The 25551-nt window shown below is 50.2% G+C and overlaps 1 protein-coding gene across 5 annotated transcripts; it reads right to left on the minus strand.

Annotated features, from left to right (window-relative positions):
* Positions 1-984: 984 nt before the first annotated feature.
* Positions 985-25538, minus strand: GGA2 (golgi associated, gamma adaptin ear containing, ARF binding protein 2). Of its 5 annotated transcripts, XM_050968593.1 has the most exons (17): positions 23991-24068; positions 20530-20614; positions 19491-19566; positions 18553-18651; positions 16427-16550; positions 13563-13666; positions 12884-12964; positions 12149-12286; positions 10605-10686; positions 9355-9471; positions 7674-7838; positions 7369-7424; positions 6520-6677; positions 5043-5212; positions 4058-4227; positions 3023-3133; positions 985-2286 (listed from the first exon to the last, which is right to left on the minus strand). In XM_050968593.1, exons 1-17 carry the CDS (start codon positions 24028-24030, stop codon positions 2176-2178), a joined length of 1887 nt encoding a protein of 628 aa, XP_050824550.1. In that variant the 5' UTR covers positions 24031-24068; the 3' UTR covers positions 985-2175. The 5 variants fall into 5 exon arrangements, with proteins under 5 accessions (XP_050824550.1, XP_050824552.1, XP_050824549.1 ...); XM_050968595.1 differs by lacking the exon at positions 23991-24068 and adding an exon at positions 25457-25538 and having other exon boundaries at positions 2194-3133; XM_050968592.1 differs by having other exon boundaries at positions 2194-3133.
* Between the last annotated feature and the right edge of the window lie 13 nt (positions 25539-25551).

Below are 25551 nucleotides of genomic sequence, written 5' to 3' on the forward strand. Positions count from 1 at the left end.
CCAGATAATCCTGGCAAGTGACCCACACCCCCATGTCACAGAGGAAAGCAAAGCCCCCCAAGGTCACTGCCAATCTCACCAGGGGTGGAGGTAGAATTCCTTCCTGTCCCTACACATGGTGATCAGTTAGACCCTGAGCATGTGAGCAAGAACCAGCCAGCCCAGCACCTGAGAGTGAGCATGCTCAGAGCTGCCTTGGAGCCCTGGCCCTCCCAGTCCAACCTCCCATCTCCAGCTGTGGCCATCAGAGGAAGGTGATGACAAAACCCCACAACCAACCCAAAATATATGGGGAGAGGAATCCCTTCTAGACCCAGGCAGGTGGCGGCTGAAGCCTGAGGCTGTTGGCCAGGCCAGAAGTTGGCTGGGCAGGGCCTGACCCAGTGATCTGGGACAACCGCACCTTTCAGAGAGATTTGATGGGCACTTCAGTGACAATATTAACACTGACCTCCGAAAAGGGAGGGCCTTGCAAAGTGGTGGGGGGCAGTGGCACAGAGGGAGGAGCTTGGATATCCCAGGGATGCGCTGGGTGTGAGACCTGAGACAGACCCCAGGCTACTTTGGAGAGGGGGCGTGAAAGAGGCCCAGGGCCGTGAGGGAGATGGCAAGAGAGAAGACAGGAGGGATATGCTACACAAGAGCCGGGGATAGCATGTCCTCTCCTCCGAAGGCCCTTCCAGCCCTAGGGATGGCTTAACAGGATCCCTACTCGACAACCACTGCTCAGACACAGATCCTGTCATGAACCAGACATCTGCTATCTGCTTCCAGCTCTCTCCTCCGCCCGTTCCTAGCTACAGCAGATGATCTCTGCAGCAGGAGCCTTGTCTTCAGCTCTGGCTATGAAGTGCCACTGAACGTGTTTGAATAAAATGGAAAGGCTAAAGCCCAAGTGCCCCTCATCCCCCTCACTCAGCCATTCTCCTGAGCAGTGGAGACACCTTGCATGCAAACTCAGGAACCACCAGCAAGCAACACCTGTCCAAGCAAATGCTGTTTATTATGACTGTACCTGCGAACCCAGTGCTCTGTACAGTATAAAAAGCTCTAACAGTGCCCTTGTGTGGCCAAACGCCACTGAGCCGGGGATACCTAATGCTAGGGCATTTCAGTCACCAGCAGCAACAGTGACAACCAGGAGTCAAAAATACTTTGATTAAAAATGTGCAAGTTCAGCATCATATAAAACCTGACGCACAGGACGCTGGATTGGCTGGCTGGACACGTTCCACTAATAACAGCACAGGGGGTCCTTTCTCCTCTGCTTCCCAGCACAGAGGGAACAAGGGGAGAGCAGGCCTAAGCAGAGGTTTGTCTAGACACAGATGTACAAAGTGATTTCTCCAGATAAGCTCTCCCCATGGAGCACCTCAGATGCCTTAGTACTTGAGCCATGTTTCCACTTGTGCAGCAGTGAAATTCTTTATACATTTTTCCCCTTAAGTTTTGAGTGACCAGGAAGGAAACAAGCTCTGCATAGACACAAACCCCCATGCTGCAGGGGGCCCTGCCTGCAAGAGCTCCCTGCAGGATGCTCCCCAGCGTGGAGGCTGCTTCAGGAATCATGGTGAGGCTGAGAAGACACCGAGGATCCCAGGTAAGGGGCAAGGACCCAGGCCCTTGAGGTGCTGAGGCTGTGGCAATACCCAAAAGGTTTGGCTTATGGATTCAGCCCTGTTTCAAGCCACAGTCGTTCCTTTCTATACCCAGGTGCTCACACCACACCCACCACTGCAAGGTCAGAGCACTGATCCCCAGACACTGCGGACACCAGCATCAAGAGCTGGGAGCAAACAGGGCCCGAATTGGAGAATTGTTTTCAAAGAGGCCAGAGGGCAAAATGGCTCAACAAGCAGGAGAAAGCAGAAAGGCTGGTAGAAAAGGAGCATCCAGCCACTGGAGGGATGAATGCTGCAGTAAGGCAAAGAGCAGGAGCAGCTGGCTTGCACTCTCTCCTACCAGGTACCCGCCAGGAAAACCGGAGCAGGAGTGGGAGACTGGGCCCTGGGGGACAGTAGCCAGCATGGAGCCCACCCCAGCTTTCTGGGTGCTGGGCGCCTTCCCCAGCCACACACACACAGTGGAGGGGCTCTCGCTGCCCCTCTCAGGCGGCACCTCCCAGGGCTGTGCTAAGGCAATGCAGCAATGTCCACGTTCCATCAAAGCAGCAGTTCAGCTCCCAGGCCACAGTTCGGCTTCCGGGAAGCCAGTCACCTCCCCCACTTGGCTGAAGGGCCGCCCGCCCTGCGTGAACATTAGCTTGTACCGTAATCGGATGGGGTCCTGGACAGGGGAGAGAGGAACGTTACATGGACAGGTTACGTGGTCTGCTCCCCTCCACCCCACCTCAGCTAGTACCAAGGGACTGATGGGTCGTGCAAGGGGAGGGAAACACGCTGAAGCAATGAACACAGCAGTTGTAATGCTACTAGGGGGGGAGGGAACTGTGCCACAGGCCACCCAAGGGAGTTCCCAGACAGCTGCGCCTGGCCACATTCCCTCTCTGGCTGCAGAGATGGCTGAGGAACCCACAGTCTACCCCATAACCATTAACTGCAGAGTCACCTTCCAGGGCCTGGCCAGCATGAAGAACACATCTAGGGTTGCCTCATGTTCCAGCAGGAAGAGCCACCAGCGTTCCCATGCCATGTCAGCACCAGGGAGCCCACCAGGTGCCACCACTGCATACAGGCTGCAGCGGGGTAAGGCAGTGAAGAGCTTCAAGCTGCAGCCCGCAACAGCCAGCTTCTCCCCCGCCCCACCTGGAGATCACCAAGCCCACCAGCTGGAGTCTCCATTCTCACTTGGCTCATCCCCCCCATTGCCCTACAAAAAGCTCCACTGTCATTGCAGCTTCAGATATCACCGATTTCTCCCAGGATTCGGAGCTCTGCACTGCCAGGAGAGCTCCCCAATGCTGCTGCCTTGCTGGCAGAACCCAGATGGCCCTGCCCCTCCTAGCACCAGCTCCACATACACACATCCAAGGTGAGCGCTTGGCAGAGTCACTGCCACGTACTCTGTGTGGGTTGGCGAGCAGCAGAACCTGGGATATCACAGCTGGAGGGAGCAAAGGGCTGAAGGCAGGAAGCTCAGAACCAGACGCCGGCTGCAACTTTACTCTCATAACCTGCCAGGAGAGAGAGAACACAAGACACATGTTCTAATCTCCACTAGAGATGGGCTGGGAGCACTCAGTGCCCCAGAGCCAATGCTGGGTATGCCACCCACATGTCTTGTCATCAACTACAAGACTTATGCATCATGAGTGAAGAGTAAGTGCTGAGAGGAGCATGCAATGGATCCATACAATGCAAACCACCCTCAGTGTCCAGAGGAAGGAAAGCTGCTACTATCGCCTTAAAACCCAGGGGGCAGGGGTGTCCTGGTTCTGTGCCTGGGTGCCTGATACTGGCACACAAGCTCAGGACAGAGGCGTGCATGTGGTCTCTGGAGGGCATGGTCAGTGCAAGGGCCTGGCTGTACGTGGGAGCAAAAAGCTACAGGAGTCCAAGGGCTGGGACATCCCAGTGATACTGGGAGGCAGCACGATGCAGAGAGAGCCAGGGGACAAAGGTAGAGACTCCAGGGGTTTGGCACAAGCATAAACCTGGTGAAACTGAGCACAGACCCAGTGTGTCAAATCCCTGAATTCTGTACACGGCTCTGTTCACACAAGTGTATAACATGCCTGGGCTTTCCCCAAGGCCCAGTACAGCGAGGGGGGCCTGCAGAGGCTTTAAGCCAATGCATGCCCCTTCAGTAGGATTTTAATTAAAGGCTTTTAATTGAGCATAGGTACAAAGACAGAATGTGTGGCTTCCTCACAAGGTTATTATCCTCAGTGCTAAGTAATGCACCCAGGCCAGCCCTCAGGCCAGGTCTCCTGCAAAGCAGGGGGCAGGGCTGCATATTAAGCAGCTAGTGAATACATTACCAGAAACTAGCAACTTGGTTACTTTGTTATTTCAAGTGTTCGAGGACACCCCTAAGCCAGAAACGACAATTCTTTTACTCAGGATAATTTTTGCAGGTCCCGCTCCCACGTTCTCACCTTTGGGACCGCAGCCTGGAACACAATGTCCTTAATTGGCTGAGTGGATGTGCTGAGCATGGAGAGCACCATCACCAGTACATCTGGTTGTCCAGGGGCTAGGTCTCTGGAGAAATGGATCATGACCTTGAAACCATCTTTATCATACACTGTAACTGGAGGGATACTGCCTGTCAAAGACAAAACCAAGAGTCAGGAGCTGCCCCTTCCTTCTGAGAGAGAACAGGAAAGAGCCAGAATGAGGAACAAAGAAAAGGAAATGATCTCACAAACCGTCACCTTCCGCAGTAACATCACAGGTCAGTGCCAAGCCCAAAGGTGTCTGTGTGCACCTGTCCTGCTGCTCCTTTGTGACAGAGCACAGGGAACCTGAGCCTGCCTAATGTCAGGGCAGGGAGAGCAGCAGCTCCTATTTTACCATCCAGCTGGGACTTCACTGTCCAGGCCCTCCAAAGTCTGCTGAAGTCCTCCACATAAAAGAGGGAAGGCAGACAAGGAGGTAATGAAGCCTCTGAGTCTACCTTCATAGCTCAAGGAGCAGCAACAGACAGGGCCTTTAACATGACATTGATATGCTTCGGCTGTACCTTGCTTTGCTGGGCTCAGTATCACAGGGAAAAGAGCAGAGTTCTCCTCAGGGAAGAGAGAGGACCTGCCAATGCAGGTTAAGACAAACTCTGGCATAGCCAGTGCCCAGGCCTGGCAGAGAGCTGCTCAGAGCTAGGCAGGGGATGATGCCACCTGTAGGTTTCAAAGCCCACTGTACAGTTCACGTCTCTGTATCGTGAGAACAGGAGGTAACCTGGCCATGGGTAGGGAGGGCTAAGTACATCTCCAGGGCCAGGCTCACACATGATAAGTACTAGGCAGAGTCGTCCTAAAATCTGTCCAGCTGCCCTTCCCTACCCCTTGAGCAATCCCAGCCTTTAATGCCATAAAGAAGCTGAGGTGAGCAGAGCTGGGACACAGAGACCAGTGCACTTACTCGGTGTAATTGAAATGAGTGGGACAAAAAGGTTTGCCAAAGCAGCATCACTGGAGGCTGGCTGCGAAGGAGCAGCAGGTTTCAGCTCATAGGCTGGGTCAGAGAACAAAGCGTCTGCAGCTAAGCTGCTCGGAAGGCTTGCCGCGGACAATTGCACTGGTGGTAAGTTCCTGGAAGGAAAAACATTCAGATAATTGACATTAACTGAAGAGATCACATATGGGATCTCATCCTGTCTTCTCCAGCATCTGCCCTGCCCTCAGAATCATTTACCACCTTTAGGGTACAAAGAACCTACTGTCCGAAGACTTATGGGAGTTGTCAAGTTTGGAGGCAAGTGGGCAGGCAGGCAGGCAGCACTATGTTACACTGAAGACGCTGCTGCCTCAGTGTTCGTTAGGCTGAACTTTTGTCTCTGTCGCAGGGAGCAGATTTCGTTAACAGTTTGCTGGCAGTGGCTCTCCCTGACTGCTGCAGCCAGACTCCACTACAAACCCTCCTTTCAGTCTCCCTGTAACGCTGGAGCAACATTAAAATATGCTTCCGCTCAGCCACAAAGTAAGGAGTTGAGGCAGGAATCACTGTGTGAAATCCCCTGGCCAGGGATCAGGCTAGATCATTACAATGGGCCCTTTGGGCCTTAAAATCGATGGAAGATTAATTTAGCCTGACAATTGTGACATTTTCTCCAACAGCCTTGGAGAACATGCTGGCAAAATTTGAAGAAAGCTGCTCCAAGTGTTATTTGAGTTACAGTGTTAGAAAAAGACCCAATTTTAAATTGTGTGTGTGCGCATGTGTGACCGACAGACCACGGGTCCATCTAGCCCAGTATCCTATCTTCCAACAGCAGCCAGTGCCTAATGCTTCAAAGGAAATGAACAGACCATCCCCGACCATCTTGGCTACTAGCCATTGAGGGACCTGTCTTCTATGAACTTATCTCGTTCTTTTTTGAATTGGGTTATACTTCTGGCCTTCACAACATCCCCTAGCAAGGAGTTCCACAGGTTGACTGTGCATTGTGTGAAGAAGTACTTCTTTTGTTTGTTCTAAACCTGATGCCTATTCATTTCATTTGCTGACCCCTGGTTTTTGTGTTATGTAAATGACACTTCATATTAACTTTCTCCACATCAGTCATTAGTTTACAGACCTCTATCATATCTCCCCTTAGGCATCTCTTTTCCAAGCTGAAAAGTCCCTGTCTTTTTAATTGCTTGCTACTAACCCTTGGGATTGTCCATCAAGTTAGAACTCCTTGAAAATGTGGCGCTGGTTATACCTGAAGACCCGAGCTTGCAATTCAACAAAGCTAGAAATGACAGTTGTATCCAATGATAAGTTACAGAAAGCTGCCAAACAGCTTGCCCTCTACTGGCAGGTTGCAGTTTAACAGATGATAAGGGGTTTCCTGTACTTCAGTGCCAGGACAGAGGACTCCCCTTTTTCCAAACCAGTGCTGTAGTTTGCTTACGTTGGAAATGGCCTGGTCACAGGAGGAGGAGACAGCTGCCCTGCCAAATCCTGAGGAACATTCCTCTCTGATGAGCCGCCCTGCCAGCTATCCCCCAGCACCACGGTTTGATGGGTATCAGCATTTCCGGTTTGATTATATCCATTGTGCCCAGAACTCTGCCAAATAAAGAGGTTCTTATTCATCAAGCAGCTACAGAACACCAGCAGAAGCCACACACGTCCTGCTGAAACAAACCGTTTTTAAACACAGGTTGAAGCAGGACAATTATAGACAATGTAGTGGCAAGTCTCACCCCAACAACACTGCCACTCTCAGACTAGGGCTGGGGGACACATGCCTCCCCAGCCTGTCATCCTGGTGGCTCTTCATCCACAGATACCTACAAACCCGAGGAGTGTCCCTTGACCTCCTGTGTTACAAGGCATAGGGAGCACATGGCACAGCCTTCTGCTATAGAAACAGGGGCCTTTATACCTAAGATGAAAGAGAATCTCCCTTAGCTGTCTACAGTATTGGGGCTCGGAGCATCTTCTAATCTCTCCAACTCTTGCAGCAAGATCAGAGCACGTGTCGATCTGATTCTGTCCAGTAGGGTTAAGTGGTGCTCATACCAAATCAACCCTCCCGGTGGCTGGACTTCCATGAATATTGATCAGCACATTATTTCCAGCCTCTCACTGGGAGAATGGGGGACAGCCATTATTGTTTGTAACTCTATGCCCGAAAAAGCATGTGTGGGGGGGAGAAATGAAACCTACAGCTAATGCATGTTGGGGCAGGCTAGGTCAGCAGAAAACTCTAGATTGTACATGGAGAACTATGCTACCAGGCCAGGGGACCACTCACCTGTACTGAGCTGAAATCAGGTGACGGTCTCTGTCCAACAGGGGAATCATTGAGACCTACAGTAGGTAACCAAAGTACAGACCAATCAGAGCAGGCAGGGCACTCCCATTTGCCAGGCACCTACAAGGTCTAACAGCAGAGCAGGACTGTGCTTGGATTCCCTGAAAACTCCCAGCATTTGCCCTGGCTCAGAGGGCTCTGGGTGGGTCATGACAAACATTAAAAAGAAAGCTACTGAATCTGTAATATACACTGTCATTCCTAAGGATCAAGGACAACCCCATCCCTGCGCCCCGAGGACGGACCTAGTGACATTAGCTCCTCGTCGAGCAGGCAGGCAGAGGTGCTGCTGTGCTGAGCGGCGGCTGTTGCATTCACGCCCTGCTGCGTGAGAGACTCGAACATGGAACCCAGCTCGGAGAAGTCGATCAGTGTGTAGCTCTTCGTACTGCCCCGCGGGGAGTGAGGTGCTTTGGGAGTGAGAGAGCGTGTTAAAAAGCTGCCACCCAGCCATTCTGCCCCAGGCACTAGCTCAGTGATGGTCTGACTTTTTGTACTGGTGACCCCTTTCACACAGCAGGCCCCTGAGTGTGATTCCCCCCTTATCAATTAAAAGCAGGGGGGTAAATTTAATTTAATGGGGGCTGTCAGTCACATGGAGCTAACAGCTCATGACCCCCGTAACCACCTTGTGATCTCCTGAGGGGTCATGACCCTCCGTTTGAGAACCCCTGCTAGCTGATTCACAATGAGAGGGGAGTGCTTTCCTGAACATTTTTTTAAATATGTTTGTTGAAAATCCTATGGCTGGAAAAATCCTAGAAAATCTCAACTGGACCAGCATTTTCTTAGGAGCTCAAGGCCTCTTTCAGCTCTTAGGCTCCATCAATACTGGGCTTTGAACTGTATCTGAAAGCAGGATTTGAACATGGTTAAAACATGGCTCAGATTAGATGCTTTCACAAGGGACCAGACTGGCCAGGGAAGACGGAGCAAAGCTTATTTCAAACTCTTCTCAAGAGCCAGGCACGAGCCAGTGACACTCTTGAGTGCAGTTAACAGCTGTGTTAACACTGCTCCCCCTATATGCAGTCTGTCTCATTGTCGAGAACTGAAATAAGTGGCCTGTGCAGCACTGTAACAAGTCTGCGAGAATAGGGGGCCACATGGTGCTACTCTACATAGTCAGCTGTCTTTTCAAAGGCTGGGCCCAGCTGTTTAAGAGTGTCCTGCAAAAGACTTTGTAAGAATTGGGATTGGGCCCTTTTCCGCTTCTTTCTGGCGTAGAAGGAAACCTAAAAGGGTTTCCTGATTGTTTTATACCATAGAAATCTCAGGAACATCTAGTCGAGTTCTCCCTGGTTTTGCTGGAGGACTCTGAGCAGGTTACTTGCGTACTCTCACCTTAACAGAAGGATAGCTCTTTAACAAACACTTCCTTTCTCCTGGGTTAGTCTTTGATGTTAAAGAGATATTAGCAAACCAAACTCTGTCTGAGTCTAACTAGCGATCCTTTCCCCTCTCAAGGACTCAGCCTTCACTCTCTGGGCAATGGTGATGTCACCATCTGACTATGTCTCCAGCCATCACAGAGTCTGCCAGCCTGGAATTTCTACTGTAACACACAACGTTTTAAGCCACTTGGATACAGCAGAAAGATGCAGAAGGATTTTTTTTTCCCTTTGCAGGTCTCCTTAGTAAATACACAAAGAGCTAGAGTAGCTACCTACTCACACACCTGCTTAGCCTGAGGCAAGGAGGAGGCCTAATATAGCCACACTCCAGTAACCTCCCTGTCCCCCAGCAGACTCACTAAAAGGTTTGGCAGTGGAACCCCAGGTGCTGTTCTGTGCATTTCAGGGCCTTCCCCACATTTGGTCTCCAAGCCCCAACCCTCCTTCCTTCCAAGCCCCATTCAGACACCATAAACCAGCCAGAAAGCAGGTTCCTTTGCAGCTGTGGGGGACCCTGTGGGATCCTTTCTACCTGAAGCTTCAGTGGAGCTGGTCACCGAACTCCTCCTGCCCTGGTCATGGCCCACTACAACCTGCCTGTACAAGCCGAGCGCCTGAGTGAGTTTGTCATTGGCCTGGAGAATCTCCGCTGTGGAAAGAGGAAGAGAAACAAATTATTAATATTCTAACGGGAGGGTAACGGACTGCCACATTCTGCATTGGTCATGACAGAGCCAGAGTCTGCGTCTGGGAACTTGCCATACACTGGGCAAAGCCCAGCTGGCCACTCGCCTTTTGTTGTAGGGGTTGAGGATAAGTCCATTTAATACCAGCTTCTTTCTCAGACTGACCTACGTATATCTAGCTGAGATGCTGTGATGTGACATACATGCCCTGTGAGCCCTGCCTAGAGGCTGCAGCCTGGAGCTGGGATTCTCAGCTTTGCCACTGGTTAAAACAAACAAAAGGAAGTATTTTTTCACATAATGCACAGTCAACCTGTGGAACTCCTTGCTAGAGGATGTTGTGAAGGCCAAGACCATAATAAGGTTCAAAAAAGAACTAGATAAATTCATGGAGGATAGGTCCATCAATGGCTATTAACCAGGATGGGCAGGAATGGTGTCCCTGGCCTCTGTTTGCCAGAAGCTGGGAATGAGCAACAGGGGACATGTTCCCTTAAACTGCCACTTTCTTTGTTACTATTTGATTTGCTTAGATCTGAGCCTGACTGAAGTGCTGGGTGCGTGGGACACAGGGATACAGTGCCTGAGACATGGGGGCAGGGAGTCAGGATATCCTTACGTGGGAAGGTAGAGGATGGACGGAGCCAAGGGCCTACTCTCCTCCTGACTCCAGGGGGTGCTATCACCATGACCCAAAACGAAGGTGAGAGACATTAAATGGAACCCCCAAGATGGAGATGGCTCTTGGTTAGATCCTGTCCTCAAAAGCACAGGGAGTTTGGGGATCTTGATCTATTTTCTGGGGGGGATAGTTTACACTTCACCAAAATCGCAGCCTTTGATATGTTTGCTCCCACGCTCAGGGGGCTGAACAGCAGGGGCTGGTGCGGCAGGTGAGGAAGGAGGTGCATTTCCAAAGCTGGGGGGCTCTGAAGTGGAACAGCAGGGATGCTGCTAGTTAGGAATGGGTAGGCCAGGTCAGTAACGTCAGAAGAGCCACACAGACCCTGCTTGCACTAATATCCAGAGTTCAGACAGTAGGATAGGGATTGAAGGAGGTGAGGAAAGAACAGCAACAGTATATTTTGTTACACACCTAAAGCCTCATCATTGTCAGTAGTCTCGCTGGCAAGGCGGAAGAGCAGTGCTCTGAGCTTCTCACAGCGTTCAAACAGGCTCTGGAGAAGAGTACAAGAGTCAGGCTATTTGTTTGTCAGATCTCAGGTCCTCAGAACCCTGGCCCAGTCTCTGGGGCCGCAGAGGCACACTACAAAACCCACAGAGGAAAGGAAGTTAGCTATACAGGCAGCCCTAGTAAAATGCGACCAAGCTTTCTGCTCAGTTTCAGACGGTGGTTTTGTCGACGTCAGAGAAGATAGTTCAGCTACTGACTGCCCCATTCAAATGTGCAATAAGTAAGGCTACGATTTAGTCACAGGTATTTTTAGTAAAAGTCACGGACAGGCCATGGGCAGTAACCAAAAATTCATGGCCTGTGACCTGTCTGTGACCTTTACTAAAAACACCCCTAGCTAAATCTTAGGTGCTGGGGTGGGGGACCACTCCCGCGGAGGGGGCGGGGGGGGCACGCTGCTGCTGGGGGGGGGGACGGCCTGGGGGCCCTGCCACTGCTGCTGGGAGGAAAAGGGGGGCTTCACCGCTGCAGATCCGGGCCCAGCTGCCTGGGGCCACCCAAGCAGTGACTGGTGCGGCTGGCTCTGGGACCACCCCAGCTGCTCGGGCAGTCCTGGGATCAGCTGCACCAGCCACTGCAGAAGTCCCAGAAAGTCATGAAATCCATGACTTCCATGAAAGACTTGCAGCCGTAGCAGTAAGTCCCAGGTGCACAGACTGACATGGATGGGAAATTTCCCATCCGACCTCCCAACTAGCCTCACCCCTTTTACACACACAGATGGGTCTTGCAGGACAGATTGCACTGTGCAACGTTGTCCAACTTAAAAGAGATGGAATCCAGGAGTTTGTGGATTTATCTTTGAATTCAACATATAGTAAAAGCATCATGGCCACTAAAACTGGCACTCACCAAAGGAAGCAAATGTGCAATTTGTAACTCTCCTCCCAACAGCAGCACCATGCCCAGCATTTCCACTCTGAGGACAGCCCTCACTGCAGTCTGAAAGTGCCCCACCAGCCCAACACAATGTCTCATTGGGTTGCTCTCAGCCAAGGGAAGAGATCTTTCCACTTACCGTAAATTCAACCCCCCAAAGGGTTTTGCTTTTGGAATATGTTTGTAGTGTTGGTGGATACTTGGGGGCCATGAGCTGGCTCAGATGTTTCTTTAACTTAGAACTATTTACACTCAGAAGTGAAATCCATGTGGCCAATAGGCCGAGAGAGGAAGACTGCAGAGACAACAGCAGGAGCTGGGGAGCTCACAGCCATCTCCAGCTTTCAGCACATCCAGTCAGGTCTTGTAGTATCTGGCTAACCACACCTGGCCTGGAGGGAATTCCCTGGGATTTACCCCACCCCGAGGGAGGGGGATCTGCCAGTCACAACACTCACAAGTACAGATTAACAGGCAGCTCTGTCCCCAGTTCTCACATCCCATCACTGCTAGACACCACCAGTGATACCAAATCAATGAGCCTCCAGGCAGGAGGAATCATTCACCTGCAGAATCTGTAGGTCAGATTTGGATAACTCCTGCCTCTTGTAGCTGGTCAGCATTTCACCCAGAAGCTTAACGCTGCTGTGAACCTCATCAATTGCATTCAGTCTTTTGGACACTTTGGCAGATTTTTCTTGTTCCTTTGAGACAAAATAAAACACAAGGCAAAGGGGGTGAAATCCCTGATTTAGCCAATGACTTCATCACACATTACGCCAATAGCTTGGACTTCCTCAATATCCCATTGCCTGGCCAGTAATTTCTACCTGTATTCCATAAAACAGAGAACCATGCTAGAAAGGAGACACAACACACCTCCGTGCTAGATGCTGTGGATGAAATTCACCCCGTCAGAGTGCAGCACAAAGCTTGCGCCCCCTTGAAGTGCCAAGGGTTGAGCCAGACTCCCCAGAACTCATGGGCCTTGTTCCGGTCCTCTGCATGGGGCGAATTTCATCCCAGCTGCCCCAGTTTGTGCTGCACAGTCTTCAAACTCTTCTCTCTGTTATAGCTAAACAAGTTGTTTTCTAACCAGGCAAACCCGTGAGCTGCCAACGGCAAGTCGAGCCAAGCTCTGCCTCATTGTGAGCAGAGACAGACATTATGCACACAGTGCTTCAGAGGGTCATTGTAAAACCAGACTGTGAAACTGCCTCCCCTCCCCTCCCGCCTCTCCCCACACCTGGTAGCAGCAGCTTCTTTGACAGAGGGAGCTGTGAGCTTCTCATGGTGCCTACCTCTTTAATCATGCTCTTGATCAGCCTGTTGGCTGCCTGCAGGTCCTCAGGGTGGTTGCTCTTTAGAAGCCTTGCTAAGAGCTGTGGAGTGGAGACCATTAGAAGATAGACAGCGTGAGCAACAGCCCCAGGCACCAGAATGCAGCCACTCACCAAATAAATGCAGATGTGTCCAGGGCCCTACTGCCATAGCTGGGATATAGGCCTACAGACATGTGGACTCAAGTCTCACAATCTGGTCAGGGTCACACTGCTGCCTCACAGGCTGCCAGCCTCACTGAGCTTGTATTGCTGCCTGCACACGTCAGCAAGAGGACAGAAGGAAACTATGGTCAACAGTGCATAAGGAAAACAGGTGACAAACACAAGCCAGATGTTTAGAAAAATGAATACTGGTTCTGACACAGACTCTCTCTGGGGGATAGGGCAAGTTACATAATTCTCGGTGCCTGTTTTCCTTGTCTCCAAACAGAGATAATGATACTCACCTGTCTGACTAGGGAGTGATAGGGTTATTTATTAGACAGCACATTTCATGCTGCACAAAGGCTAAGTATTAGCATTATTCTAAGGAGATCTTCTCCCTGGAACTGTAAAGGCCCAAAATACGACCACACGCACTTTCCTGACAATACAACGTAGCCAGAGGAGGACACAGATTTGAAAACCTGAGAGTTACCTTGGATTTCTCTTCATCAACATCAAAAATAGAATTCTTTGGTCTCGGAGAAGGAGGTGGTAAAATTTTGTCTTCTAGGAGTTTGGGGTCTTGTTTTATGACTCCTGAAATGAATAGAGAGAGGGAGAGAGAGATTCTACCAGCCCCCATGCAGCTTTGCATAGTGTTCAGCCGGGTACCGGACCCTGCTGACCTCTAGCACGTCTGCTGGCAACTCAGTGCCCCAACACGATTTTAAGAAATGAGGGAAGCAGCAACCAGTGGGCTTAGCATGTACCCCAAAAGCAGGTACACGCTAAGAGAAGAAACACACAACTCACCCAGCTGTCTGAGACCAAGCGAAAGGGTCGGGGAGGTTTTCAGGACACGAAGCTGGGGGAATGAGGAATAAGAGCTTGGTGGTTTTCCTAGAGGGGAATCTGTGGCTCCATCTCCCAGAAAGGGCTTTGTTCTCCATTAGTTCAGAGTTAGGCAGGTCAGAAATCCTTTCTGAGCCTGCTTAGCCCTGCAGGGTCATCTCCCAGAGCCATAAAACACAGGCAGCTCACTAACATGAACACACAGCAGAGGCAGCCTCAGAGTTTCTGTGAAATTCTCCTTCACTCCCTCCCAGACACATGCGTGACAGGCTGATGTCGTCAGACGTCACCAGTGTGGTGCTCTGCTCTGTTTAATGTTGATAACAGTCAGCCGCATGTATGAGTTCTCTGTGTGCTGCCCCAACTCTGCAGATCGCTGGCACAGCAGACCCAGAGAGAACCCCCAGCGACCACAGACTCCAATAACGTACGAAGGCACCTGGCCAGGTTTATTGTCAAACGAAGCACAGTAATAGTTCTCTCTAGAGTCTACTCTACAGGACATACTACGAATATGTGCCTCTGACAATGGACCCGGCTCAGTCAGTGGCTGGATTCTCCACTGCCCCCCTAGGCCAGACAAAGACAACTCTTCAGGAGTACATTTTTATACAAAAGTACAAACAAGTTACATATCACTCCTGACACACAGAGGTACAACTCCTCTATGTATTAGGTTGCCACCTCTCACTTTGTGCATGTTGGTTTGAACAAAACAACTCTATCCATCATATTACCCTCCTGCCCCTCTCTTTAGGATGGGTCAGCCTGCTCCTTGTTATCTATGTGCAATGTGCTAGTACCAGAATGTTCTGGAACCATTCTAGCACATTTATATTACTAGTGTTTAATACCTTTTAGGTATGTGTATATTTGTAACATCAGCCCTCTCCCTGCCAGTTTCTGTGAGCAGGACCCGCCTCTGGCTCACAGCTTAACTTTGCTTTATGTTAGCAAAGTCCTGACTATTACTTTAGTTCAGGTTTTAGGTCTCATATCAGACCTCTGATACAAGGGCTTATGTTTCAAGGCCTCATCTTACCACAGCTGAATCCACTGCTGTGTGCAGGAGACATTGCAGCCAGTCACACACAAGGCTGCTGACTGGTTTTGTGAAGATCTGTGCTGTCCAGCCAACTGACTGATTTACTCTCCACCTGACCTCTGCAGGCCACCAATTTGATACCTCTAGTTCCTGCCTAGTGCAGGCTTCCCAACAAATCTAAACCCTCCCCATCAAACACTAGCCCTGGCCTCTGAATAAATACTCTTACAAGTCAGGATTTGACAAAGAGTCCATGCAAGCTTGGTATAACCAGCCCATCTGGGCAGCTACTATATCCATCAGTGCCAGCCCTGCACTGGGATAGACAATCCCAAGCTTCCGGCTGCTCACATTCCCATCTGAAAGAGGCTTTGGTCGCCACTGGCAAATCTGGGTTATTCTTATTCTCAGGGCTGGCCTTGGGTGCAGTTCCTCTGGTCTTCCCACTGCAGCTCTGTGGACAGACACCTTGTCTGCCCTATGCTTCCCACCCATCTAATAAGGCAGCACTTTCTTTACCCCTGCCTAGTCTTGCAGCACGTTTGATACTAACCTACTTCTCTCTAGCCCTACCAAATAGCTAACAGTTGTGGGTTCTCTGATCCCAGCCACCCCAATCCCTGGGCATTTCCACGCCCTCTTCATCTCATTAATATACAAGCTTTCCTCTGACTGCGTTGTAGTTCACTGAAAAAGAGCCAGGGAATCTAGCACATGACACAATCACACAAACGGCTTCACAACAGGACAGCATTTTAATGTGCCTGTCAAGCGTACAAAAGATGTTTGTTGCCAGAGCACAGGACCAACCGGTAGCCAAATATTTATAACTAAACAGAAGTTTCTTGTAGCAGGAGACAGGGCCAGATTTACAGACCCGTGTAGGCACAATGGTATTTAGGAAGATATTTATTTAGGATGGTATTCAGCTACGGAGAAAGGATGGGCATGGCACTAGCCTAATATTTGGGAGACAAGAACTTCACTTAGATTTCCTGCTCTGCCACAGACTTCCTGTGTGCCCTTGGGCAAGTCAGTTAACCTCTCCGTGCCTCAGTTTCCCATCTGTACAATGGGCATAACAGCCCTGCATTGCCTCCCAGGAGTGCTGTGAAGATAAACACATTAAAAGACTTTGAGGTGCTTTAAGATCGACTAATGAAAAGTCGTTATGTAAGAGTTAGGGATTTATTATTATTATTCTAAGCTTGCAGGTAGGCACCTAACTGGATTTAACTTTCAGACGTGCTTTTATTGATCCCACTAGTTGTTTATTGGCATCTTTAAATGCCTAAATCTCTTTGTAAATCTGTCCCTTAAACCTTCATCTTGTACAAATAATCATGTATGGAAAAGTCAAATCACATGGGATGAGCTTTAAAACAATTACTCAGCTATTCATGGTTTGAATCCACATGACTCTGATGTGACAAAAGGAAACTGAAATAACCGAACCAAACCTTGTTTCTTCAGCATCTGATAAGCGTTCCGGATTTTAACTTCCTGAGGAAACCAAACCGTCCAACTGAACATTATTTCTATAACTCTCGATTTGACCTTTTCTGTAGACCAGGTTCCAAGATACTGAAAACAAAAGAGTAAGTGATTACAACCAGCAAGTTACTGTCAGACAGGAGTCAGGGATACTGCCCAGAACGTTCATGCTGAAAGACTGGGGTGAAAATGGGTTCTCAATGCATTATTCAGAGCACTGTCAACTGTACACCTTACAAAAGAGATAATTCCACATACAGTTACAGTGCTATATGTGTAAGTGCTATATTATTAAATGTGTAGAATTTTATATAAATAATCTATCACTACAAAAAAAATGGCACATTCAGTGCTGCTTTGGTCAGGTTTTACCAAATCCAGGATCGATATAAAGTATTATTTTTCATTTGTTTTTAATTACACTGAAAATAATTTCCTGCTTGGATTTAAACATCTCCCCTCAGCATTATAACCTAGCCAGAGCAGAACTGGTCTGGGCCAAAGCCAGAGCGAAACAACTGAAAACTGACCATAAACAAAAGTGAAAATGCACAGTATGTTTTCAGTGCCCAAGTTATATCTTTCTAGACACTTGTCAGTCCCGATCACCATAGTATCCAAACACCTTGTTGAATAAAACGGAAAACCAACCAGGATGAATGGTGAAAGGTAAATGTGAGTTTTAAAATTCTTTTAGTTTTAATAATCTCAGACATTACTATGAACCCATAGACAGATACCTGGTGTTTAAAATACGAGGCTTGATTCTTCATGACTTTACCACAGCTCTGAACTGGTGCAGCACCACTAAAACCAGGTTTTCCTAAATCCAAACTCAACAGAAGCATTTGCTTTAACCTATTTGGTTTTTAAGAACAATGAAAACAGCTTCATTAGATTTAACCAATGGAGGTCATCCTCTGCCACAGAGTTGGGGTAATGCAGAGCAAACCAAGCCCATGATATTTAACCTGACACTGTCCCTGTAATTATTAAATAAATTACCAGACTGAGAAAAAGTCCCCAGTTTCACTAGTTGATCCAAAGAACTGCGAGAACTGAGGTGATGATCATGCACAGTGAGTGATGTAAATTGCTCTCAGTTTCCCACTATTACAGGAGGTGTCAGTGCACTGGAAAGCTTATTCTCTCTGCACATTGAACTTTAGCATTTCAAGCTAAAATTCCTATTCTTAGCAGTTACTTTTGCCAGGAGACGTGGAGACGATACCCAGGAAGCTGAAGGGAGCCGGGTGTAGCGCACACCCCAGAAAGTGAGATGAGCAGCAGAGACAGCACACTGCAGAACTCAAATTAGGTCCCTGCAATCTCTCACTTGAAGCAAGTCAGGGCAGAGTCTCCAGGTGCCTACTGGGAGTTCACAGTTCCCAATCTGGGCTTTTGGGATGTTCCCAGGGAAAGGGACCCGTGGGGCTCTCATGGGCTTGTGCTGTGTGTAGGCACTGAAGACAAAAGCCTAAGAACAGTTCCAAAGGCTGGAATTTGAAGAGAGAGTGGAAGTCAGGGGAAGAGCCTATGATACAAGGCCAAAACATGGCCCGTGAGCCACTTCTCCCACTGCCTCCCTCTTACTGTGCGGGACGAAGGGTCCAGCCTGGCGAAGGGCAAGCTAGGGAATGACAATGGCTCTTCTAGGGTCACTGACACATTGCAGTGGAGTTCAGACCAGTAAATAGGAGGGGGAACAGACAATCAGAAATAAACCAGACAACCAGGAATAAAACCTGCTGTATTTACCAACAGTTACTACCACAGGACCTGGGCCCTGGCACAGCAAGCACCTGCCTCACACTGGCCTTCTCATGGCACCCGCCAAGTTGTTCAATGCTTTTAGATTTCACCCCAACTCTGTACCCATCTCCCTTCCCCCTTTGAATTCAAAAGAGACATTTCAGTTATTATCCTTGTTGCTGGGAAATTCATGGCCTGTCTCCTGCCATTCATTGTCCCAGGAAAGCACAGCAGAACAGTCACACTCAGTGCCTATGTGGAATTGGTATGAAGTTCACATTTTCTCATCTGAGATTAAAAGTGCACTTTGCCTGCTAGACCAGGCTGGCTGGGCACATACCTTCGGGGACAGCACTTTTATCAGTTCATTCAGAAATCTGAATTTTGCCACTTCGTTGTAAAACCTTTCGCCACAGTTATTCACACATGTCTCCAGCACCTGGGAGGAGTGGGGAAAGCATGAGACATAAAACAAACTTACCAGGCAATTTAAAAACCTCTTCCATCAAGACAAAGATCTAAGAACCTGTCAGCAGCACAGACACAGATACAGCATAGTCCCCTAGGTGAAACTGCCAATTAAGCAACACGAGTCATTTTTACCCAACTCCATCACTCATTTTCACCCGTTTAAAATGAATGAGCAAGAGCAAACTGGCAGCGCTTCATAGTTATAAATACAGACACTGACAATGGCTAAGACGTTTCCTGTCATAATCACCACACACAACATTCAGGCCATAAGCTTCAGGGACTGAGTGACAAAGGGAGCTGACGTGTGATGGCTTCTACCTTCCAGGAGCCAGCCTCCATATCTGAACTTGGCCACCAGTAGGAAAGGAGGGCGGGGCCTCAGTCTAGTCCCTATCAGATATTTGTTCACATGAGAAAAGCAAAAGACATTCTGGCAGAACCAGAAATCTCCGCTCAAGAGGTGCCCAGGAGTGGAATAGCTAGGGGTGCTGTAAATCAGGAACGAGGGGTGGGAGGAGCTGGGACAGATCAGATGGTAATTTGGGAAATTATATTTGATATGAAGGGGATTATTGAGGCATATGGAATCACTGGGATGATGGGAATCTTACAGCTGTGAATGCACAAGAAATCCTGGTGACCATGACGAGCGACAGGAACAAAGTTACAAATCTGAACGCAGTGAAGGGTTAAAAGGGAGAGACACTAATTTTTTTTTTAAAGAGGCAGATACAAAAATCTACCACAAGAAGTACATTTCCAGCTTGTCCCAGCCCATGTCTGTGTGCTGATGAGAGCACTCACTGTTAAGGCATGAAGAGCTTCCATCTCCTGAGGAGACTGTATCTTATGTGCTAGCAGCCTGGGTGCAATGGATGGGCTAGGGAGAAGAAGCAGCAAGTCAAACAGGAAGTTTCAAGAAAAGCACACTGCTACTTTTCCTGCAAAGAGAAAGGCAGTTACCACGTTCCCAGATACACCACATCACAGCAACCCTCCCCTGGCACAATGCTGGGGTCATACACACAAGAAGTAAGGAAGAGATTAATGCAGGCAAGGAAGCTAGAAGTGTCCCACAAGTGCTGATTACAGCTGCTCTAAGAGCAGTCCCCTAGAATGGAAAAGGGGGGAGGGAGAGGGCCTTGTACTCTTTGCAGAAGCATCACATCAACTGAGTCACTCAGCATTTAGCAGAAGTGCTCCACTTTGCTATTCATCACGGCTGGCCCTTTGTCTCAAAAGTCTCCCACAGCAGGAATGTTCATTAGGCAACAAGTGCAAGTTCTATAAACAGAAATCATGTGTATCTGCTCAACAGAAATGCTACTCCAGGGACCTTTATCAGCCCTTACATTTAATCTGCACGTATGCTTTGCTGCATGTATCTGAGACAATCCCATGAGCTGCAGGGGTGGGGAAAGCCCTGGTGGAGACCTCACCTCTCAGAGAACAGCAGCTAAAGCCACATCAATAGCTACAGATGCTCAGGTCTTCTCTGCAACACAGCCCAGAAGAAATCAGCATTCCACCCATAGCACAGAGATTCTGAACAAAGAGTGGGATCTGACCACCTCTGAGACTGTGAAGTGGAGAAGGTGCAGTCTCATGCTAAATGAAAAGTCCTTTCCTCTAGATCTGCCACGTTACCACAATGTCACAATAGTCTGGCCACTCTTTATCTACCCACTTCTTGCACAGGCATCTCCAGGAGTCACAGTAATTAGCCACTCCCTGCCATTCCTCCTAAGGTCTTACAAAACTGCAATTTACAGATTATCCTTCCCCCTCTCAGGTCAGATGCACAGCGCAGAGAGAATACAAAGAGCCCTTCTGTCCAGCTTACCCTTCTGGGTCTGCGCTCACTTGGTCACAGAACCGCTGGATACATTCCCAGTTTTCTTCAGGGATGCTTGGGTCCGTGGCTTTATCTTACAGGGAAGAGACGAAAAGATCACCTCAGCGTGAAATGCATACAAGTGACTGACTGATGAGACAGTTCCAAATACATTCTTCCCCACTGCAATTCCTCCAGGCTCCATACTCACTCCCACTGCATTGCACCAGCTGCTCCAGGACTGTTATCAAACAGGCAGAGCTGCTGATTAATACAGGACCGGACTCCCAGAGTTAAGAGTACAGCATCACTGAGACTAATACATTAACTATGAGGCAGGTGTTAAAGTCGTGGCAGGAAGTAGTGGGGGCTATTAAACTCCCAGAGGTTGTTGGACAGGCTTCTGCCCCCTACCTAGGGCCTGTCTATGGACAGTTACATTACGTACAGCTATGTGCCGTTAGGGCAGTCTAGGCACCTTCCAAGTTCATCCAGACTGTTCTCCTTTCTCTCTTTTCCTGATTTCCCCCTGGTGTGAGTGGGTGCCACCCCACAGATGTCAACTGGGTCACATCTACTTACACCAGTGAACAATCTGGTCCCATTGTTTAGGGGAATGCGACAACAGCTGGATTCCAGCTGCCCCACAATTTCTGGGAGATGAAGTTTTGCTTTAATTAAATTTCCAAAATTCATTGCAACAGATGTGAACCAAAGACAGGATAGCTCTCTAGGCTGAGGAACATTCTCTGGCTAATCATGAAGCCATCCTCTGCATTTGTCCCAGAAACACCAGATTGTACACTCAGCTCGATGGCCCTTCTCTTCCTGTAATGCAGCAACTTTTGAAAACTGCATCTGATGACTTAAAACATTTCAGAGAATACTCAAGTATCAATGGGCAAAACCCTATAAATTCTGGTGAAAATCTGAAAACCAGAAAAGCCTGATTTCCACTCAGCAAACTATTTTGATTTCCTCCGGATCCAGGAATGAAGCAGTGACCTCAGGGTTAGGCTTAGGGCTAAGGCCCCAGCCTCCTCTGCCTGCAGCAAAACACAGGTATTCCATGAGCCTGATTCCAGTGGACAGCAGGCTGCTGAAAGCCTCTTGCATCCCTCCACCAGGCAGGCCTGTTGCCCCCACTCCGGTCAGACCCAGGGCCGGCTTCAGGGTTTTGGCCACCCCAAGCGGTAAAAATAATTTTTTAAATAAAATAAATAAATAAATAAAAAACTGTGATTGGTGGCACTTCGGCAGCAGCTCTCCCGCCATCGCGTCGTTCTTCAGCGGCAATTCGGTGGCAGGTCATTCCCTCCGAGAGGGACCCACCGCCGAATTCCCACCGAAGAGCTGGCCGCCCCTCTCCACTGGCCACCCCAAGCACCTGCTTGCTGCGCTGGCGCCTGGAGCCGGCCCTGGTCAGACCACCCTCTGGGGCCAAGCCAGGCACACAGCTCAGCCTACATAAACTTGGTTTGAGCATTGGGCTGCTAAACCCAGGGTTGTGAATTCACTCCTTGAGGGGGTTACTTAGGGATCTGAGGCAAGAATCAGTTCTTGGTCCTGCTAGTGAAGGCAGGGGGCTGGACTCTATGACCTTTCAGGGTCCCTTCCAGCTCTATGAGATAGGTATATCTCCATATATAAACAACCAAGTGTGAGACCTTTTCATTTGTTATGTCTCCTCGCAATCTTTCCAGTGTAGACTGCTCACAGTTACACTTTGCAGGGCTCATGGGTGACTCAGGTTTCTGGGGGATGTGTGTGAAAACAAAATGGCTTAAGATGACCAAGCAAACACACATTGCCCCTTCATTACAGCAGTAGTCCCAGGGAGCCAGGTATTTGCAGAATGGCCTTGCTAAGTGCCTTAGCACAAGGCTGCATTTTACAACCTGAAACTTAGTAAGTGAGACAGGCAACACATGCAGAATAGCACAGCCTCTGGGTAACACCACTGTGACTACACTTCGATTAGTAGTTGCTTGAACAAAACTTACACCCATAGGTCTCACTCTAGCAGTAGTTTAAAATGCCGGCCTTTCACCTTCAAGGTCTGTGATAGGTGTTACAGGAAAACTAGGCCCACAGGCAACTAATGGAATTTTAAAAGCAAATATTCAGCTGTAGCTGCTGTTTGACTGTCTGCTGTGACGTGGGCTGTGCAGCCGTTTGCACCTCATTCTAAGCTATCCAAAAGCCCAAAATGGATACATCATTAGCTTACTATTTCCCCCTGGGTCCTAGTATTTAATTCCTGGCCCTAGGTAGAAAATTCAGGGCAGGTCTGAGAAACCTTTTCCCATTACTGAGCTGTTCCCTGGTCACCATGAACCAAAAACACAAGACCAGGAGCTACTTCCTCATTCTGCTCTGGGCAGCCTGCTCAGATGGTCTCTGCCTGGGCAGTTACTTGCTGTTTGGAAACAGTGACCCTTCCAGAGAGCGCTGCACTCGGGGCCTAGCTGAGGGCTAGTCTCCACTACCACTGGTGTAGCGTCTGGTGAAGATGCTCTGTGCTGACAGGAGAGCACTCTCCCCATCGGCGTAATTACTCCACCTCCATGAGAAGCAGAACCTTGGCAGCGGAGAGCATCTCCTGGCAACGTAGCACTGGTGTGGACAGCACTTAGATCACTGTAACTTGTGTTGCTCAGGGGATGTTTTTTTCACACCCTGTGCAACGTAAGTTACATCGACGTAAGCGGTAACGTAGACAAGCGCTGAGACTGTACCTACTCCCCCAGAATGACACACAAGAGAGAACTGCTATTTGTCTCCTGCTATGGAGATGAGCAAAGAGGGAGCGAACTTGGCTAACTTCATCCCACCATAACTCCACTGAAGCCAAAGGGGTTTACCAAGGAGTGACTGACTGTCAGGGTCTGTTCCTCAGGAGAAGGCTCTGCCCAGCCCCTTCTTGATGAAAGGTACTTGGAGCTCTACCCGCTGCAGGGCAGCGACCGTGAACCCCCTTTGCCAAGCCCATTTTGCCCAGGCCTCCCACTCCTGGCCCGCAGCAAGGGACGCGGGGGACAACAGAAAACCAGGTGGGCAACCAATTCTGTAGGCACTCAGTCCGTCTGTCCGACCCCCCCACACTCCCCGGGGCAGCCGGTCCGTCTGTCCGACCCCCCCCACCACTGCCCGGGGCGGCCGGTCCGTCTGTCCGACCCCCCCCCCCCCCCCACCACTGCCCGGGGCGGCCGGTCCGTCTGTCCGACCCCCCCCCACCACTGCCCGGGGCGGCCGGTCCGTCTGTCCGACCCCCCCCCCACCACTGCCCGGGGCGGCCGGTCCGTCTGTCCGACCCCCCCCCACCCACCAACCACTGCCCGGGGCGGCCGGTCCGTCTGTCCGACCCCCCCCACCACTCCCCGGGGCGGCCGGTCCGTCTGTCCGACCCCCCCCACCACTCCCCGGGCCGGCCGGTCCGCCTGTCCGGTCCAGCCCGACCCGCTACTCACGGAGCCAGCGCTCCAGCGCCCCCAGGCCCGCCTCAGCCATGGAGACTCGCCCGCCCCGGCGGCAGCCAGCGACCTGCCCCGGCCCCGCCGCTGACGCAGCCGCGGCGCAGGGAGGCGGCGCCTGACGGGCCGGGCCGGGCCCCTCCGAGAGCCCCGGTCCCGCCCGCGGGCGCAGCGCTCAGCTCCCCCCGGGCCGAGATGGCGGGGTACAGGCGCCCGCCCCCACATGCAGCCCCCTCGGGGTGCGGCACGAGCCCCGCTCCTGGGGCGGCCAGGCACGGGGCTGTCGGGGTCCCAGGGCGGGGACTGGGACCCGCTGCAGTGTGGGCTCCGCCGGAGACCCGGCCCTGCAGAGAGCAAGAGGAGCGCCTTGTGCAGAATGGAGGAGACTCCCTCGCCCCTCATCTTTGGCACACAGGCCCCCACTGCAGGGCTTTATCTCGGTCCACCGGTCCTCCCCTGGCCAGCATCGGCTGGGAGCTGCACTCTCCACAGGCAGGGCCGGCTATAAGCCGATTCCCCGGAATCGGGCCCTGTGCCAAAGAGAGCCCCATGCCCCTGCCTAAAGGGGCCCCGCTCTGGGGGGGTCTTCAGCGGCATTTCAGTGGTAGGGGGTCCTTCGGAGCAGACGCCCCGCCGCCAAGTATTCTAATCAGGCCCCACAGCCGGCCCTGGCCAAAGGCTCCAGCCACACGAGCTAAGGTCTGCACTTCCGCCACCCTGCCATTACAGCAGGGAGGGCACAAGGAAATTTGCAACACTCCCCAAGCTAAGGATTTGCAAACCACAAGTAAAAGATCTGTCAATGACAGCATACATGGCGCACCTCCCCCAGCGCAGAGCCCCACCTTTTGACATGGAACATTCCCAACCATCTCAACTTCATGAGCCCCCTTTCCTGACATGACTAAAAGTGCGTTTCTCCCAAGGCTTAACACAGAATATATAGCTCAGATCTGAGCTTATGTTTGGAACATGTTTGAGTGGCCATCAGTTCTCTAAGGAGCAAGTGTTAAATCTGTGGGATACACCCAACCTTGTTCCAGACTTTGCATGTCTCTATATTCAGTTTGTCGCACTTATGTTTGTGTTGACTTCAGAACAAAATGGGGCCCATCATTATTTATCCACAAGTAAACTCACATATGTTTAAAATGCAACACTTGGACACTGAGGGGGAGCACACAGTAGCTTGATGTTCCCTAGAAAGCACCTATCCCTGATAATTCTCCCTGGACGTATTGGAAGCTACTACCTACACTTCTGAAAACACCTGATTAACAAGAATCCCCAGAGCCTTCTGGCCTCATCATCCAGTATCATATTCACATTTAAACATTTTGCAGGTCAAATTTAAAATCAGGACTTCAAGCAGTATTTTTGTATAGTCTCTTACACAACACAATATGCATTCTCACTCGGATCGCTCAATTCCCAACCTATCCCATGGTTTATAGAGAACTTACTACATGTAAAACCAAGCAGGGACAATGTACAGTTCTTGAAAGACCTGGACACTTCCCCACCTCAAATGCACTCCGACTGTTGAGAGAAGGCCACA

Source organism: Gopherus flavomarginatus, chromosome 9 (assembly GCF_025201925.1).
Source record: "Gopherus flavomarginatus isolate rGopFla2 chromosome 9, rGopFla2.mat.asm, whole genome shotgun sequence".
NCBI lineage: Eukaryota > Metazoa > Chordata > Testudines > Testudinidae > Gopherus > Gopherus flavomarginatus.

Bases quoted from the DNA above. Each gene is read 5' to 3' on its own strand.
- GGA2 (XM_050968592.1), bottom strand. From the start codon at position 24,030: ATGGCTGAGGCGGGCCTGGGGGCGCTGGAGCGCTGGCTCC. The intron at 16,551-18,552 runs GTATGTGCCCAG...TTTTGTTTTCAG, and splicing joins TAAAAGTGCTGTCCCCGAAG to TATCTTGGAACCTGGTCTAC. The intron at 12,287-12,883 runs GTAGGCACCATG...TTTGTCTCAAAG, and splicing joins TCAAGAGCATGATTAAAGAG to GAACAAGAAAAATCTGCCAA.